This window comes from Schistocerca nitens, chromosome 3 (assembly GCF_023898315.1).
Source record: "Schistocerca nitens isolate TAMUIC-IGC-003100 chromosome 3, iqSchNite1.1, whole genome shotgun sequence".
Taxonomy (NCBI): Eukaryota; Metazoa; Arthropoda; class Insecta; order Orthoptera; family Acrididae; genus Schistocerca; species Schistocerca nitens.
The window spans coordinates 51,271,711-51,289,967 of record NC_064616.1 but is presented as its reverse complement, the minus strand read 5'-3'; the positions used below and the strand labels follow the sequence as shown (position 1 = coordinate 51,289,967).

General features: G+C 44.6%; 1 protein-coding gene across 1 annotated transcript in view; it reads left to right on the top strand.

Annotated features, from left to right (window-relative positions):
- Positions 1–18,257, top strand: part of LOC126249066 (histone-lysine N-methyltransferase 2D-like) — a gene marked incomplete at its 5' end in the record, with an annotated part of 205,371 nt that overhangs the window by 161,442 nt on the left and 25,672 nt on the right. Inside the window, 2 exons of the mRNA XM_049950717.1 lie at positions 12,169–12,316; positions 14,006–14,208. Of these exons, the coding sequence (XP_049806674.1) occupies positions 12,169–12,316; positions 14,006–14,208 (351 nt within the window). The remainder of the gene's footprint in view (positions 1–12,168; positions 12,317–14,005; positions 14,209–18,257) is intronic.

Here is an 18,257-nt window from a genome sequence, read left to right as displayed (position 1 = left end):
TCGCCTCTTACGGCGAGAAAATTTAAATCTCGTAGGTGTCTGTATTGATTACGGAGACAGACGCATCTGTATCTAACTGAAATTTAATTGTCTTTTGTACCTCTCTTAATTGGACAGAAAGTTTGTTCCCTGTCTGTGGACAACAGCAGATGGTTTCTGCAAAGCGGAAAAGTAATCCTTGTTGGCACCAACATTAATCGCAGTGCCGACACAACGTTCACTTCCTGAAAGCTACGCTGCAGCTGCGCTTGCACTGGCAGACGGTCTGGATATGACCTTGTTTACCACACTTTAAACATTTTACATCACGACAAGGACTAGATTTCCTGTCACGGTTTGAAAAACACAGAGGACAGGACTTCCTCATGTTATTCTGAACTACAGCTCGTGTACCACATGACTGCAAGGTTTTACCTTTACTTTTACTGTTAATCTGAGCCCTGCTTTTGTTCAGTTTAACATTAGCATGAAGTTGATGCTGAGAGTCTTGTGTATTATGAACAGGAGAAAGAGATGGAGCTTTAAAAGCAATTTCAGTTCTGTCCACAATACTTTGAGACTACAATTGACAAAACTGCTTTCAGATCCAGATCTAACAATTTTAGGATAGCAGTGCGAATACGTGCACCTGGCACATTTTCAATGATGCCATACTGTAAGATTACATCACTACAACTTACTGGACAAGAGCACCTGGACCTGCAACACCTTGTCAGCCCTTTACGTTCACCAGTACACTGTTTTAATGGTTGTTCATGGTGCCTGTTACGGCGAGAAAATTTAAATCTCGTTGCAGCGACATGATTTGTCTTTCATAATGTTCGTCGAGTCTGCGAGTGTGCTCCTCATAAGCAATATCTTTCGGACGAGAGTCAGGGAACAATTTTGCACACAGAAGAAACACGCCGTCCCCAACAGTTGATAAAAAGAAAGCAATTCGCGCCATACCTTTAATGTTGTATGCTGTGTAGTGTACTTTGAGTTGGGCGCGGTATTGCGACCTATCCTCTTCTATACTGTTAAACTGGCGAAACTTGGGAGCAGCAACCGGTTGTGGAGATGCTTATTATGACAGTAAGGTTGTCATCAGCTGTGCATTCAGCAGCAGTCGTGAAATCTGCTGCGCCTTAAACTGAACGACTTCGTTTACAGACATTTCTCGTGGGGGCTTACACTTGGTTAAACATATATTACAGAGAAGACAAATAATATTTAGACTGCTGAGATTAGCAGAACACTAAGCAGACCAGAGTGGGACGGAATGATCAGGAATAAACGTTCACAGTCTATAGATACTCTCACTTGATACAATACAGGATGATAGTCTCATGTCAGTGTACAATTGGCTATAAACTTTGCTGCACTGTTCTGACTGTTAGTTAGGTTAGGTTGCAGCCGTATCTGATGAGCTAAGACAATACTGTGGTCGTAGGTGACGATTACCGAGTGAGTGAGCGGCGCTGCGCTCTGACGTGATTAAGCTTCCTGCAGCCCCTTCGTATGGAACCTATCGGGATCGTGTTTGCGCCCACATCTGTCATTCGTTGCTGCGTCTGGCAATGTCCTCACATGTGGTTGCGTCGTGAGATACAAACTGTTACACAGGACCTCGTTCCTCGGTCGACACCACATCTATTAGTGTTGGGACCGTACATGCATCTGACCACTATACAGTATGTGGTGGAGTTTTCTTTCCGTTTCCGTTCTTATGCTGACCGAAGAAAAATGGCTCTGTACACACCTTCTCTTACATTTGTTACATTTATCCACATCTCAAGAAAGTTGTTTTTCCTTACGACCATCGAATGATGATGCTTTCCTCTAGACAACAGTATCAGCAACGAAAAGTCTTGTAGTGCTGGTGTTGAGTTAACGAATAATAACATAGGTATAGCCATTCACTGTGGCACACGGCAATGACCATACGTTACAAGACTTACAGCTACCCAGAAGCAACAGGAATTTTAAAATAACTTAATGATAATAACTTCATGTTTTGGGTATGGCTTTTTCATAAGATCATCCCTCGTCTTGAAATAATTTACAATCAAATGCAATCTCGAGAAATTAATGTGTTTAAGGTTAATGAATTATTCAAAATTATTCAAAACTGCTATTGAAGAATTAATAACTTCAAAGTATTTTGAGAATCATTCAAAGAGAATCACGTCAGAAGCTAAGAAAGTGTCTGACTAAACATGTGTTGACATGGTGGACAGATAATCTTCTACTCAACAGTCGTAGCTGCTAAATTGTTCAAAAAGAAATGCTTCGCTAGTTATAAGAATGAACATTGTGCAGAGGAAATACTGCTGACAGCTGAAGCATGTCCCAAGGTTGAGAAAGAAAAGCTTGAAACTGGTCTAAAATTATGCTATTGTACGTCTAAAGTTTATGAATATTCCAAATTAGTTGAGTTACTGAAAATTCTCTCGGAAAATAATGTAGATGATATCATTAGTGAAGTTACAAAACTAATAAAAATCGTTATTACATTACCTGTGACATAAGAGAAACTAGGCCGCTTTTCAACACTGAAAAGAGTAAAAACTTTTCTAAAAAGCACTATGAATTTGGAAAGACTAAATGTGCTTGCAGTGCTTTCAATGGAGAAACATTTTCTCAGGTGTCATCCAGAGATCAAGGAGAAAATAACTGATCTTTCTGTGCAAAACTAAAAGAAAAAAATATTTCCTTTTTAAATGAATATATCAAGCTTGAGCTGTATCAATTTACACTGAAGAGCCAAAGATACTGATACACCTGCCTAATATCATGTAGGGTCCCCGCGAGCACACAGAAGTGCCTCAACACGACATGGCATGCATTCGACTAATGTCTGAAGTTGTGCGGAAGGGAACTTACACCATGAATCCTACAGGGCTGCCCATAAATTCGTAAGAGTACGCGGGGCTGGAGATCTCTTCTGAATAATACGTTACAAGGCATTCCAGATATGTTCGATAATGTCCATGTCTGGGAAGTTTGCTCGTTAGCGGAAGTGTTTAAACTCAAAAGAGTGTTTCTTGAGCCGCTCTGTAGCAATTCCGGACGTGTGGGGTGTCGCATTGTCGTGCTGGAATTACCCAAGGCCGTCGGAATGCATAATGGACATGAATGGATGCAGGTGATCAGAGAGGATGCTTACGTACGTGTCACCTGTCAGAGTCATATCTAGACGTATCAGGGGTCCCATATCACTTCAACTGCACGTGCCCCACACCATTACAGAGCGTCCACCAGTTTGAACAGTCCCCTGCTGACATGCAGGGTCCATGGATTCATGAGGTTGTCTCCATAGCCGTCCATCCACTCGATACAATTTGAAACCAGACTCGTCCGACCAGGCAACATGTTTCCAGTCATCAACAGTCCAACGACGGTGTTGACGGGCCCAGGCGAGGCTTAAAGCTTTGTGTCGTGCAGTCATCAAAGGTACATGAGTGGGCCTTCGGCTCCGAACGCCTATATCGATGATGTTTCGTTGACTTGATCGTACCCTGACACTTGTTGACGGCCCAGCGTTGAAATCTGCAGCAATTTGCGGATAGGTTGCACTTCTGTCACGTTGAACGATTTCTTAGTCGCGGTTGGTCCCGTTCTTGGAGGATCTTTTTCCGGCCACAGCGATGTCGGAGATTTGATGTTTTACCGGATTCTTGATGTTCACGGTACACTCGTGAAATGATCGTTCGGGAAAGTTTCCACTTCATCGCTACCTCGGAGATGCTGTATCCCATCGCTCGTGCGCCGACTATAACACCACGTTCAGACCCTCTTAAATCTCGATAAGCTACCATTGTAGTAGCAGTAACCCATCTAACAACTGCGCCAGACACTTGCAATATATAGGAGTTGCCGGCCGCAGCGCCTTATTCTGCCTATTTACATGTCTCTGTATTTGGATACGCATACCTATACGAATAGGTTTCTTTGGGGCATCAGTTTAGGTTAAAGTAGACAAAAAAAACTGCCTTTGTTGTTTTAGGATTTTATCAAGTTTCTGAATAACTTTTCTTTTTCTTTTTTTTCTTTCGCAAAATTTTAAAACAAAGGCTTTCTTTTTATGCTCTAACACTGATTTTAGCTGTTACCCGCCTCTGGTCCGGAACAATACAGGAGATAGGGCCTGGTTCTAGAAATATGATCCGGAGATCAAGCGACAGTCAGTGGCGCGGTGTTCTTCGTCTTTCCCCTCCGTCCGCCCCCCCCCCCTCCATCCCCCATCCAAAAAAAACGAAGATTAAGAGGATGTGGATTGGCTTTTTCGACAGCAAAGACTTAATCCATCATTAATTTCTGCCCGATGGAGGCGGGGAAGACGACGAACACCATGCCACTGACTGTTGCTCGGTCTCCAGATCGTATCGATAGCACCAGGTAATGGTGCGGATTTCGAGCGATTCCACAGGGAGCTAGCATCAGCTTTAGAATCGATATCGGAAGTTCGTTGTAGCTAATGGTGATTACTTTGGAGGCTAGTAAAGACCTTTTGTTCGGAACACTTTTTTCCTTTATTTTTTTCTGAGACAATTCACCGAACATTTAAGACACAGCTTATAATTAATTATTACATTATGATGGCAATGAAAATAGTAAAGTAATTTAGAAATGATCTCCCACGTGGCTGACTAGCCTTTCTGGTGACGTAATCCCCTAAAAATAAAGTAGCAACAATGATTATAGGTATTAATAGATGGAGCCAATGACAGGTGGGTAGACTACAATGCAATAAAAGTGATGATGCTTATAGTTGAAAGAGGGCCACCTAGGAGAAGCAGCGGTTGATCAAGGAGGCAATCGGTGGTGAAAGTGTTTCATACTTTGGAAAAAGGGATGTAACTGAAAAAGGGGGAAGCAATGCTAACAATCGACCGAAAAGCATCGGGGAGTGTATTGCGTGACAACAAATACAGTATATGCTTAAAGGTAAAATACGTCTTTAAAAATGAAATAATAAAAACATTGCCAGCGGTTGTAGGCGCTACAGTCTGGAACCGCGCGACCGCTACGATCGCAGGTTCGAATCCTGCCTCGGGCATGGATGTGTGTGATATCCTAGGTTAGTTAGGTTTAAGTAGTTCTAAGTTCTAGGGGACTGATGACCTCAGAAGTTAAGTCCCATAGAGCTCAGAGCCATTTAATAAAAATATTGTATTCTTAGTTCTGTCTTTCTTTTTAGGAATTGCACGCATCTTGTACAAGACAAGCCCTACGCTGATTAAATAGCCAGATTCCACACCACGTAAACTAAAATTAACAAACCATAACAAATACGCCTACTCACAGAATGAAACCCTCCACATAGAACACTCTCAACGCTAAACACAGCGTAAACTGCATATTGATAAAAATACTTGACTCCTACGTTACTACAGTTTTTTCCAATTTTGCTATTTCTTGACGATTATTTCATTCTGGATATGAACACAGAATGAAATGTTTTTACGGATATTTTCGTATAGCTAGTACGCAAGAAATCCTGCTGCGAAAACAAGAGTACGTTAATTTTTCTCTGTTCTTTCTACAAGGGGCGATCAAAATATTTCCGTTCGAAGGCCACACTAATAGCTTTCCTACATGTCGGTGCTTATATACCCGTATCGGAGTTGCTCTTGGTTGCAAATATGCTGCAGCAAAGCCCTCAAACGGAAACTTTTTGATCGTCCCTTATATACGACTTCTTTTTTATTAAAAGTATGTAGATACACATTTGCCTTTTTAGCAAATTGCACACAGGTCGACTCACCTAAAACTTGGACCGCAAATATTGCGAAAAGCGCTATGGATGTGCGGTTTTCACAAAAGGGGTTGGTAGTCAACAGATTGTGGTAATACTTATAAAATGTATTTTGTGTGCAAAAATACACTTTTCTAATGAGACAATGCCTAAAGGCATTAACAAACTAAAAGTAGGGTAAATTAGAAAGTCAGTGGTGTTTGTTGTAGAATTCTAGTGCGAGTCGTTTACGAGATATCATATTTTGGAAAGTTTCCACACCGACGGTTGCTTGTGCTATTCAACCCGCTTACTTGCTAGATACTATGTTATGTTTGCTTATAGTGGGCTGCTTGTAGGATTTACCAATGCAAAAAAAGCCGGCATTCTCATGGTGTATGTAGAGTGCACGAACAATGTTGTTCGCTCTTCTACGGTGTATGCAGCAAGATATCCCAATAGACAACAACCATCTCTACAGTTATTTATCAACCTCTTCAACCAGTTACGTGAAAGTGCCAGTGCAACATCTAGGCAACGTAACAGAAGGAAACAAGTGACGACAAAAGAAGGGGAAATTAATGTTCTTGCAGCTGTAGCAGGTGATCGACACTTTAGTTTCTATGCAATCACACGAGGAAGTGGCATGAGTCAGGCAAGTATCCTACGCAGTCTCCATCGACATAGGTTATGTGATCAAAAGTATCCGGACACCCAAAAAACATACGTTTTTCATATTAGGTGCATTGTGCTGCCACCTACTGCCAGGTACTCCATATCAGCGACCTGAGTAGTCATTAGACATCGTGAGAGAGCAGAATGGGGCGCTCCGCGGAACTGGTGGACTTCGAACGTGATCAGGTGACTGGATGTCACTTGAGTCATACGTCTGTACGCCTGATTTCCAAACTCCTAAACATCCTTAGGCTCACTGTTTCTGATGTGATAGTGAAGTGGAAACGTGAAGGGACGCGTACAGCACAAACACAGGCCGATCTCGCCTGTTGACTGACAGAGACTGTCGGCAGTTGAAGAGTGTGTAATGTGTAATAGGCTGACATCTATCCAGACCATCACACAGGAATTCCAAACTGCATCAGGATCCACTGCAAGTGCTATTACAGATAGGTGAGAGGTGAGAAAACTTGGATTTTATGGTCGATACAGCTGCTCATAAGCCACACATCGCGCCGTTAAAGTGCCAAACGATGCCTCGCTTGGGGTAAGGAGCGTAAACATTGGACAATTAAACAGTGGAAAAACATTGTGGGGAGTGTCGAATCATGGTACACAATGTGGCGATACGTGGCAGGGTGTGGATATGGCGAACGCCCGGTGAACGTCATCCGCCAACGTGTGTAGTGCCAACAGTAAAATTCGGAGGCGGTGGTGCTATGGTGAGTTCGTGTTTTTCATGGAGGGGGCTTGCACCCCTTGTTGTTTTGCGTGGCACTATCACAGCACAGGCCTACATTGATGTTTTAAGCACCTTCTTGCTTCCCACTGTTGAAGAGCAATTAGGAGATGGCGATTGTATCTTTCAAGGCGATCAAGCACCTGTTCATAATGCACGGCCTGTGATGGAGTGGTGACACAACAATAACATCCCTTCAATGGATTGGCCTGCACAGAGGTCTAACCTGAATCCTATAGAATACCTTTGGGATGTTTTGGAATGCCGACTTCGTGCCAGGCCTCTCCGACCGAGTTCGATACCTCTCCTCAGTGCAGCACTCCGTGAAGAATGGGCTGCCATTCCCCATGAAATCTTCCAGCACCTGATTGAACGTATGCCTGCGAGAGTGAATGCTCTCATCAGGGCTAAGGGTGGGCCAACACCATACTGAATTCCAGCATTACCGATGGAGGGCACCACGAACTTGTAAGACATTTTCAGCCAGATGTCCGGATACTTTTGATCAAATAGTGTAGGATCCATACCTATCACATCTCTCCATCAAGAGCTGCATGCAAACGTATATGAGAATCATGTTAACTTCTGCACGTGGGCATTAAGGTAGTATACCGCAGACGAATCATGTATCTTGAAAAGTGATGATACGAAGTTTACCAATCATGGCCAGATAAACAGCCGAAACATGCGCTGTTGGCCTGTTGACAATCCCCATTGGCTTCGTCAGGAGGAACGTCAGCGTCTATGGAGTGTAAACGTGTGGTATAGGATAGTGGACCATCAGCTCATAGGCCCATTTTTCATAGACGAATCACTAAATGTGCACAAGCATCTTCCACGGATGCCATACGACGCTCCTCTGCAGACTAGGACGAACATGTGGTACCAGCATGATGGCTGCCTAGTCCATAGCCCACGAAGTACTACAGCATGTCTTCACGAATTGTTTCTAAATCGGTGGATTGGACGCAGAGGACAGGGATTTGACGCTTGTAGACTTTTTTCTGTTGGGAAAGCTGGAAGACGCTGTCTACAAGGACATACCAATTACACCTGATGACATGCAACGACGTATTACTAAAACCTGCTCAGACATCTCCGTTGAAATGCTAGCACATGTATAGCAGTTGTTCCAGACCACACTGGAAGCATGTATTGCCACTGCCGGTGTCATTTTGAACATAAACTGTGATGGTCAACTGTCTTGTCACTGGTCAGGATCCACATAACTAGTGTATCCACTTGTGTTGTTCTTTAGTGCGTGCTACTACAGGTATTGTACAAGTGTCGATGTGAGAACCTATCAAAATACGATATCTCGTAAACGACGTACGCTACAATTCTGCAACAAACACGACTGGCATTGTAATTTACCGCTGGCCGGAGTGGCCGTCGGTTCTAGGCGCTACAGTCTGGAACCGCGCGACAGGTTCGAATCCTGCCTCGGGCATGTATGTGTGTGATGTCCTTAGGTTAGTTAGGTTTAAGTAGTTTTAAGTTCTAGGGGACTGATGACCTCAGAAGTTAAGTCCCATAGTGCTCAGAGCCATTTGAATCATTTTTTTGTAATTTACCATACTTTTAGTTTGTTAATGTCAATGGGCATTGTTCAGTTTAAAAAGTGGATGTCTACTCAAAAAAACACTTTCTAAGTATTATTACAATCTGTTGATTGGCAACAATACGAGCCTCGGACAACCAATCCATTCTGTGAAAACCAAAATCACACATCAATAGCACTTTCCATTTCGGCAATATTTGTGTAAATAACTATGAAACAATATTCAGTCGTATGATTTGTGTTACTTGATCACTATATTTTGGGTAAGGTGTTGTGTGGTGTGCAGTATTATACAGTGTGTAATCATGTTTTCTAACATGCAAAGCCCACTGCATAAATGCTAGTTTAAATTATTTGTGACAGCATTAACTATGCAAATACTTAAAGATGGATGCATAAATATCTGAGTAAGCATAACAAAAATAGATTGAATTCACATGTTAGCAGAGAACGGGGCTCTGCTAGATTAAACTGTCAAATGACGCTACCATCCTGTCGACGTCAGAGTCATGAAGTGACGGTGTGGTGCCGTGCTGTTGACGGCTGGTGTGAATCTCACAATTTGAAATTCATGGCTGAATGTATTGTTGTGACGTGATGTAATGCCCAACATGAACCGACCTTTCGGCTAGCCCCTAAGTAAAGGATTTGTTGAAACGAAGACTACTTTGAACAACTACCTGGAAACGGACTCCGAAAAATCATCGAGTTTAAAATGAAACAGCTCCACATGTCTATACAGAAAGAATTTCATTTTTAATGTTTGTAGCTAGTAAAACAATACAAAGTATTTCATTACCATGTTAAATGAAGTGTTGGCAGAAGAGCCAACACCGTGTTGCTAGAGGAGGCCGAAATGCACGCGTTTAATTACACGCTGACTGGCGTGAGGTCTGGAACAGGACAATATCTTGAGAATTGCAAATAAGTACGTAGATGATCTAATACTTAACTTTAATCCATAATTGGTGTACATCGCTCTTGACGATACAAAAGTATAATTTCAATATTAATTGAATACGGCGCCTTGCTATGTCGTAGCAAATGACGTAGCTGAAGGCTATGCTAACTATCGTCTCGGCAAATGAGAGCGTATTTGTCTGTGTAGCATTGCTATGAACGTCGGCTGTACAACTGGGGCGAGTGCAAGGACGTCTCTCTAGACCTGCCGTGTGGCGGCGCTCGGTCTGCGATCACTGACAGTGGCGACACGCGGGTCCGACGTATACTAATGGACCGCGGCCGATTTAAAGGCTACCACCTTGCAAGTGTGGTGTCTCGCGGTGACACCACATTCCTCCCCCGCAAATCGGCGAACGGTCGTGTTATAAGGCTTCCGCCCGCCGTGGGGAGGACCCCATGTTGACGTATGCGACGAGGTGGGGAGCCTAACAACAGGCGAGGCTGTGCCACCCGCACCCGGCCATTCGGTCCGAGGGGAGCTAGGAAACGCCTGAAAACCTAGTACAGGGTGCACGCCAACATGCGGGGTATGCGCCCGCAGAGAGACAGGAGGGGCCGAAGGGTCGACCTCCATCGCGTCGGGGTACCCGACGGGCGAAGACGACATCTGGTCCGGAGCGGGCAAGAGTTCCATGGCGGAGGACAGCTGGTCACGGGAAGCGATCGGCGGCGCGTGACCCAGGTAGGCACTTGGCGGGTGGAGCGAAGCGTCCACTTCGGGCGTCGCCGGCGGGAGAACAGGCGGCGGCGGCGGCGCGTCGCCATGGGGCAAAATGGAAGGCAGCGTTGGTAACACCTGGGGATGAGGCGAGCCAGTAGATGGGTCCCCACGGCGCTGACCTGACGGCACCGTCGCTGAAAGCAGACGGGGAGCGGCGTGCGACGACAGAGGTGCAGTTGATTGAGATGCCGACGCACCTCACCAGAGGCCCCCAAAACCAGATACATAGCGCGGCCGAGGCAGCGAAGAATGCGCCCTGCGAGCCAACACCGTGAACCTCGATAGTTGCGATAGTATACAACGTCGCCTTGAGCAAAAACAGGTGGATGCCGCTGCACAAGAACCTGATACGGCGGATGCAGCAAAGACATCAAGGTTCGATGAGGATGACCGTGGAGCAACTCAGCCGGCGAGCGACCATCTCGGGGCTGAGAGCGATACGAGGACAAAAAGATCAATAACGCGTCCTCCCGAGAATGCGACTCTTTCAACTTCAACATCTGTGACTTGAAAGTCCGGACCAATCCTTTGCAGAACCGTTTGAGTGAGGCGAAAACGGCGCGGATGTCAGATGTTGAATACCATTGGCCTTGCAGAATGACTGAAATTCTGCGGACATGAACTGTGGGCCATTGTCGGAAACAATAGTCTGCGGAAGACCTTCAATACAAAAGATAGCGGATAACGCTTGGATGGTGGCAGACGACGTCGTGGAAGACATCCGTACAACAAAAGGAAAATTACTGAAGGAATCGACCACAACCAACCATCGAGCATTCCAGAATGGACCTGCAAAATCGATGTGCAAGCGTTGCCAAGGGGAAGTGGCTTTCGGCCATGCAAAGAATTTCCGCGGAGGTGCGGATTGTTGTGCGGCACACGCCATGCAAGAAGAGCACATATCCGTAATCGCAGCATCGATTCCGAACCAAGTACAGTGCTGACGAGCAAGTTGTTTCGCTTGCACTATACCCCAATGACATTGGTGGAGAAGCCGTAAGACAGAGGACTGTAACGAACGTCGGACCACAACCCTGGACTGATCATTATCAGAACGCAACAGCAAAACACCACGTCGAACAAAAAGTCTCTCCTTGTGAGCAGAAAATCGGCGAACCAACGGATCCTCGATCCGTGACTTTGACAAGGGCCATTGCGTAGCAACAAAACGCAAAACGGTAGCAAGGACAGGGTCAGCAGCTGTGGCTGTAGCTACACGACGAAAATCAATCGGAAACTATTCGACCACGTCATCGGTTTCCGCATCAATGAACATGCAAGAAAGTTCGGAAGAATCGAATGCTCTATCCTCAGCAACAGGCAATCGAGACAACGCATCAGCGTTGCTGTGCTTAGCAGTGGACCGATACAAGATATCGTAGCGGTACTGCGAGAGGAAAATAGACCAGCGAATGAATTTCTGCACTGTACGTGAAGGTACAGGCTTTTTCGGATGAAAAAGCGACGTCAAAGGTTTGTGGTCTGTGACGATGGTAAAGTGACGACCATACAAGAAATCATGAAACTTAGTAACACCACCTAGCAAGTGTGGTGTCTGGCGGTGACACCACATTAGAGTTCTATCATTACAATCAAGGGTAGTGTATGGTTCCTCTATCTCGCATTATTTCTGAGTGTAAACCTAGAAAGTAACATCAAAACTTTTTTATCCAGGTTTGGTGAACAGACATTATTTGTGTATGCTCATGCATATTATTGTTGACCTGCTAACGTGTTTGTATCTTTTAGTACATGGTATTAAAAACTGCACTTCTCTACATTTTGCTTAGGTTGGATATCCAGAGGAAGATTGCCTCCCCCATAATGGGACGCTCCCGGAAGATACGGGGTCATCGTAGGCAGCTCTCTGACCCTAAAATACACCCGCCATTTTCTCCCATCAAGGAAGACGGAGACCTGGAGAGTGATTACGACAGGGTAATGATGGGCTTCTAATACTTAGGCATATTATATGTTGTATTGTAATGAGATAAGGATTGTTAGCTATAATAATTTTACAAACAGCCTTCACTTCTTTTTTCGTAAAAAACTTACATAACATAGTAAATAAATAAAACTTTCATAACGTACTAAAATAAAGAAGGAATAAACAGGATTATTACAAATAGCTGAACTGGTTTCATTAATGAATCGTAGCTGTTTTTCTGACATATTATTACAGACCATTTTTTAGTCATATGGAAAATATTAATGTTTTTATGGCTTGTGGTCGTTGTAGTCTCTCCCTCATTAGATGTAACTTATTCATACCAATTTTTCGAAGACATTACAGCCCACAACCCATAGGTCTGGTAGGTATGCTGATAAAGTTGGCACAAAGACTGAATCTTTCAAGAACCCCCCGCCCTTCCCCCAAAGAAAGTGAAGTTAAGTTTATGAACGTGGAAGTCCTGTCAGCACAGTCAATCCATCGGTATCCCCGTGTCGTTTTCCAGTATCCACGAATAGTTGAGTGGTTTGTGAAGAACCATCCTGTTGGTAGATGAAGTTGACGGCATGTCAAGGTGTACGTGTCCCACAGTTGTTTATTCCTTCAAGAAAATCAAAACAAGCCCTAAACTTTAAACTGTGAGATCGTATAGAACATATTTACTTTCGGTGAGTCGTGAACGTGCTGCTCAATAGGGCGGGGTGTGTTTGTACCCCAGATTCGCATACTGTGTCCGATCACAGTACTTAGTGAAGTGGTAGTAGTTGAGACGCTGGACCAACATTCAGGAGGAGCGGGCTTTTCTTTATACACTGTAACGATCTTTAAAAAGTTTGTTCATCGTTGAAGATAATTTTTTTTCCGAAAAGCTGTTCCATTCGTGTCAAAACCTCAAAGCGACTCGCTATGTATTGTGGCTAGGAGCTACTAGCAATTGCAGGCGATGGGGTTTCTGTTTCAGAAGCTTGCGTAAGGTCTTTTAAACGTTAGATTAAAGAATGTTTAGATCACTTTCTCTGGCTGTGGGCTTTTGCACCGAGCGAGGTGGCGCAGTGGTTAGCAGACTGGACGGCGGTTCAAACCCGCGTCTGGCCGTCCTGATTTATGCTTTCCGTGATTCACCTAAATCGCTTCAGGCAAATTCCGGGATGGTTCCTTTCAAAGAACACGTTCGATTTCCTTCCCTATCTTCCCTAATCCGAGCTTGTGATCTGCCTCTAATGCCCTCGTTGTCCAAAGGTCGTTACAACACTAACCTCCCCCTCCTCCTCCTCGACTTTTGCAGCTCTTTAGGAAATTTACCCTTCCACCCTCATCTATTTCTTCAGTCAGTGTCAGCGGGCCCGTCGATTTTCCCTTACAAAGGAATCATGTCCTGAAAATTGCTCGAAGCTTCGTCCAATACAATTAGCTCTTGGTGCGTCATTGTGAAATTAAGTTCATAAGTGTCGCATTACAGTAACAGAATGATGCCAATTAAATTAAAAATCGAACGTCTTCCCAGCGCCTGTATCCATCTTTAGTAACTGCTAACTACTGCGCTTTGGTGGAAAAAAGTCGAAAACAGCTCAACAAAAAAACTGTTTTTAGTCTAGTGGTGAAATCACTTCAGTCGTGTGTAATAACCTTGTACCGTATGCTTACAGTTGTTTTATCAAAACTGACATGTGTTTCAGGGGTACCTTGGCTACTTACATCCAAGTCTGAAGCCTCCATACAAAGCTTACGAATACGAGTCTATTGACGACACTGGGAGACGAGCGGAGTGGGACCCGTCCCAGTCCTACCTGGCGTCTTCATATGCTGCGGCCGGCGGAGCCCTCAGGGAAACTGCCATCAACAGCGTTCTGGACGAGGACCGCTACATCACCAACTCTAGGTGAATAAAGCTGCCACCTGTTGGCACGAGCTTGCTTTAAAGATTCGAGCTTATACCCTTAAAATAGAAAGCATTCCCAATCTACTTTATTTTTTGAGATGAGGAGGATTAGACTAAATCTGATGATATTAAATCTGTAGGCATTCTCCAGAGCAACAGCCTCCTCATTCCTAGATAATATGCCAGAAAATCTTTAACTCGGATTAACCACACGCTTTCAGATGCTGTCCATCGTCTCCTGCAACAGATTCTGCTTTCGTAAACTTTTGGAAACAGAAGTTCCACTCCTACACTTAACTGTCTTTATTTTATTTACGTACATTTAACTTTTTAGATATTAGTTTCGGGTTCGCTGAGCAACTCTCAATCGCACATTCTTGTACACAGACTGACAAAAAAGTGAACCACGCAGAAGGAGAGGAGGAAACGAAATTAACTTTACGCATTAATTCAGTGATTTCAAAATCGAATTAAATTTACAAATAACTTTTCTGTATGACCCCACTTATCAATATGAGGTTTCACCCACCCTGGCCATGATGCTTGCACTAATTCGAGTGAAAAGTCTGTGATAAAGCCGGTGTATCCATATCTGAGGCAAATTGGCCCACGACTTGTCCTCAATACCACGAATACTGGTACTGGGACAGAGTTGACGACCGAGCTGGTCTCAAACGTGTTCTATCTGGGACAGATCTGGGGATCTTGCTCGCAATAAGAGTACCTCAACATCACACAGACAGTTCACGGAGACGCGTAACATGTGTGGACGAACGTTGCCCTTCCGAAAAATGGCAACGTGATATTTTCGGATGAGAGGTAACACATGAGGATGCAGAATGTCCGAGATGCACCGCTGTGCCGTCAGAATTCCCTCAATCACTACCAGCTGTCACATGAAGTCAAATCCGATGGTTGCCCATACCGTGACGCCAGAAGTAATATCGCTGTGTCTCTCCAAAGCAATGGAAGAATGAGACCTCCCACCAGGTCGTGGCCATACTCGCCGATGGTGCAAAACTGTGATTTATTGCTGAACGCACTGTGACGCCGTTAATCAGCAGTCCGCGCTTCCCAGTTATTGCACCACTCCCATTTCAGCCCCTTGTGTTGTGGTATTAACAGCAGCCAACGCTTAGACCAGTAATTCCGTAGTCCGGCTGCTGCAATTCGCTGACCAATACTGTGGGATGACACAGAACGTCGCAGGGACTCCATTACTCGCTCTTGGACGACAGGTGTAGATGTGAGGTTATGATGTGCTCGGTGATCTTCCGTTATGGTGGTCAGACGTGTTCGACTGGAACTTTGCCATCGTGTGATTGCCGTCGCGTTGCCATGCAGTCCGACATCGGACCACTGTTACATCAGAATGATCATCAAATCCGAACGTTGCACGATTCGACCAACCGGCCAAATGGAGACCCGAAATGAGGCCCTTTTCAAACTCTATAATGTGTTGATAATGCTGTCTCGTACGAGGATGCGGCATCTCCGTGTTCACCGTGACCACAACAGCTGACACTGTTCATGCTTTTTATGTACTCTACGAGGCCCGGCAACACAAAGCAGGAAACAATACTAATGTACTCTGATGGCCGTTCTGCCTGTCACAGAAATTTACTACTCATTTACGTACCCGCCGATAGTTTGTACATGTACAAAGTTATGTTGACATCCGACTAACTCCTTTGCGTGCTTCACTCTTTTTGTCAGACGGTGTATATAGACAAGCTGTCGAGCTAGAATCTGGCATCTACATTGGTCGCAGCATAACTGTGGAATTTCCGTTTCCAAAAAGTCCTTTATTAGTTATGGAGCCACAAGTAGAAACCTCCTTCGAAAGTAATAGAGATCGTTGAAAATTTCGTTGACCTGTATTTGTGGATCAAGGTAGAGACAGCAGAATCGTAAAAATGCACATGAAAGGCAGAGAGTTCAACAGGAATGTACAATTCGACAGTCTTTTTTATTTAATTTTAATTAATGTAAGAAGTAAACACACAGGACAAAAAATTAGTCATCCCCCAGAGACATGAGCGCCACTGGCCTTGATGATGGTCTCAGTTTGGAGAGTAAAAGAGCCCTTAAGTTTCTTTAAATATGTGATATCCAGCTGAAGTCAATCGTTGATGGTTAGATCCTGCGGAGCTGCCAGACTGCTAGAATGTCGACTTTAAGGTTTCACTCAATGTCCGAAATAATTCTAGATATATTATTTGAGATCAAGGTAGTGTGATTTGGCGGACCAGTAAAGATACAATACAGTGTCTCAGTATCCGTTAAACCAGAATCGTATGCTTGAATACCAACAAATCAGGCAGCTTAGTGTATGTGTGATCAGGGGTATATCCAAACACTATAGCCCTTTTCTGCCATTCTCTGCATCGACCTATCTTACTACACTGATTCCATACAACCGATTGATATACACACTACACTTAACACAGTACGGTATGGATAGGGACTGTGCTTGTTGTTAGCGGACGTGAGGAGAATTTGTTGCTGTACATAAACAGCTGCGTTGGCCGCAGTCTGGCTATTGCTCAAAGCTGCGGCGACATCGGGGCACCAATAACGAGACCTTCTACATCTTTGGTGCCGAAGACGGAACGGGCCGCACGGCTGGCTCCTTAAGCCATAGGAACAGGTACGAGGTACTACCCAGTCTTGATAATACTTCTGAACCGGCACGGGAGCGCTCTACTGTTGGGGCAGTGGCCGATTTTCCTGGCCAGTCCGGAAAATTGCAGACGGCGAATACGCTAGTCATTGGGAGCTCCAGCGTTTGGCGGGTAACGGAGCCCCTTAAGGAAATAGCCAGCAGGGTGGGAAAGAATGCCAGTGTGCACTCGGTTGTTTGCCAGGGGCTCTCATCCCAAATGTGGAGAAGGCTTTGCTGACGAATATCGAGAGCATGGGAGCAACCAGCTACTATTGGCACGAATGACGCTTGCTGCTTGGGTTCTGAGGCCATCCTCGGTTCCTTTCAGTGGATGGCTGATTTGGTGAAGTCAATTAGTATCCCACACGGTACGGCGTGCAGGCTAGACTCACTACATGTAGCATTGTACCCAGGGGCGATTGTGGTCGTCTAGTTTGAAGTAGAATGGAAGGTGTAAGCCAGGAGTTCAGCTGATTCTGCGATGGTATCGGATACAAATTTCCCTACCTCTGCTATCTGGTGGAGATTTGTAGGGTTCCTCTTAATAGGGTAAGCGTCACTACACTCATCCGCTATCGGGTGGAGTTTGTAGGGTTCGCAAGCGTCACTGCACCCAGGAAGCGGCTACTAGGGTTGCGGAGTACCTGTGACGTGCACATGGGATTTGTTTGGTTTAGAGGAAACACCCCCCCCCCCCCGCAGTTGGTATGAGAGACGAATTGCCTGCAAAATCGAATATACATTAGCCACAATGTTGGCAGATATTGGATATATAAAAGGTTAACATGGCATTAGTAAACTGCAGAAGCATCCAAGGAAAGGTCACAGAATTAATGTCGCTTATCGAAGGTTATAATGCTCAGATAGTATTAGAACGAGAAAGTTGGTTGAAAGCAGAAGTGAATAACAACATAGCCTAAGTTCAGCTTGGAATATTTACTGTAAAGGTCGGTTAGTCGCAAATGATGGCGGTTTATTCATTGCTGTAAAGAATTGGATAATATATAGCGAGGTTATCACGGATTCCGATTCTCAGTACAGTTAAGCGTCAGAGATCGCTCAAAAATAGCAATCGGATGCTTTTTTAGCCCGCCAGTGGCAGGATATGTATTGGTAGAGCGCTTCAGAGAGAACTTACAAAACATCGTTAATAACGTCTCAGATCATGCTGTTGTAACAGGATGTGACTTCAGCTTGCCAGGTATAGATTGAATGAATCATGCTATCAAAACTGGTGCCAGAGATAGGGATTCATGAGACATTATTGTGAATGTCTTGTCCGAAAGTTACTTCGAGCAGAATTAGAGAACCAACTCGTGAAGGTGAGGTATTAGACCTCCTAGCAACAAATAGACCTGAACTTATCGAACCAGTTAACGTAGAG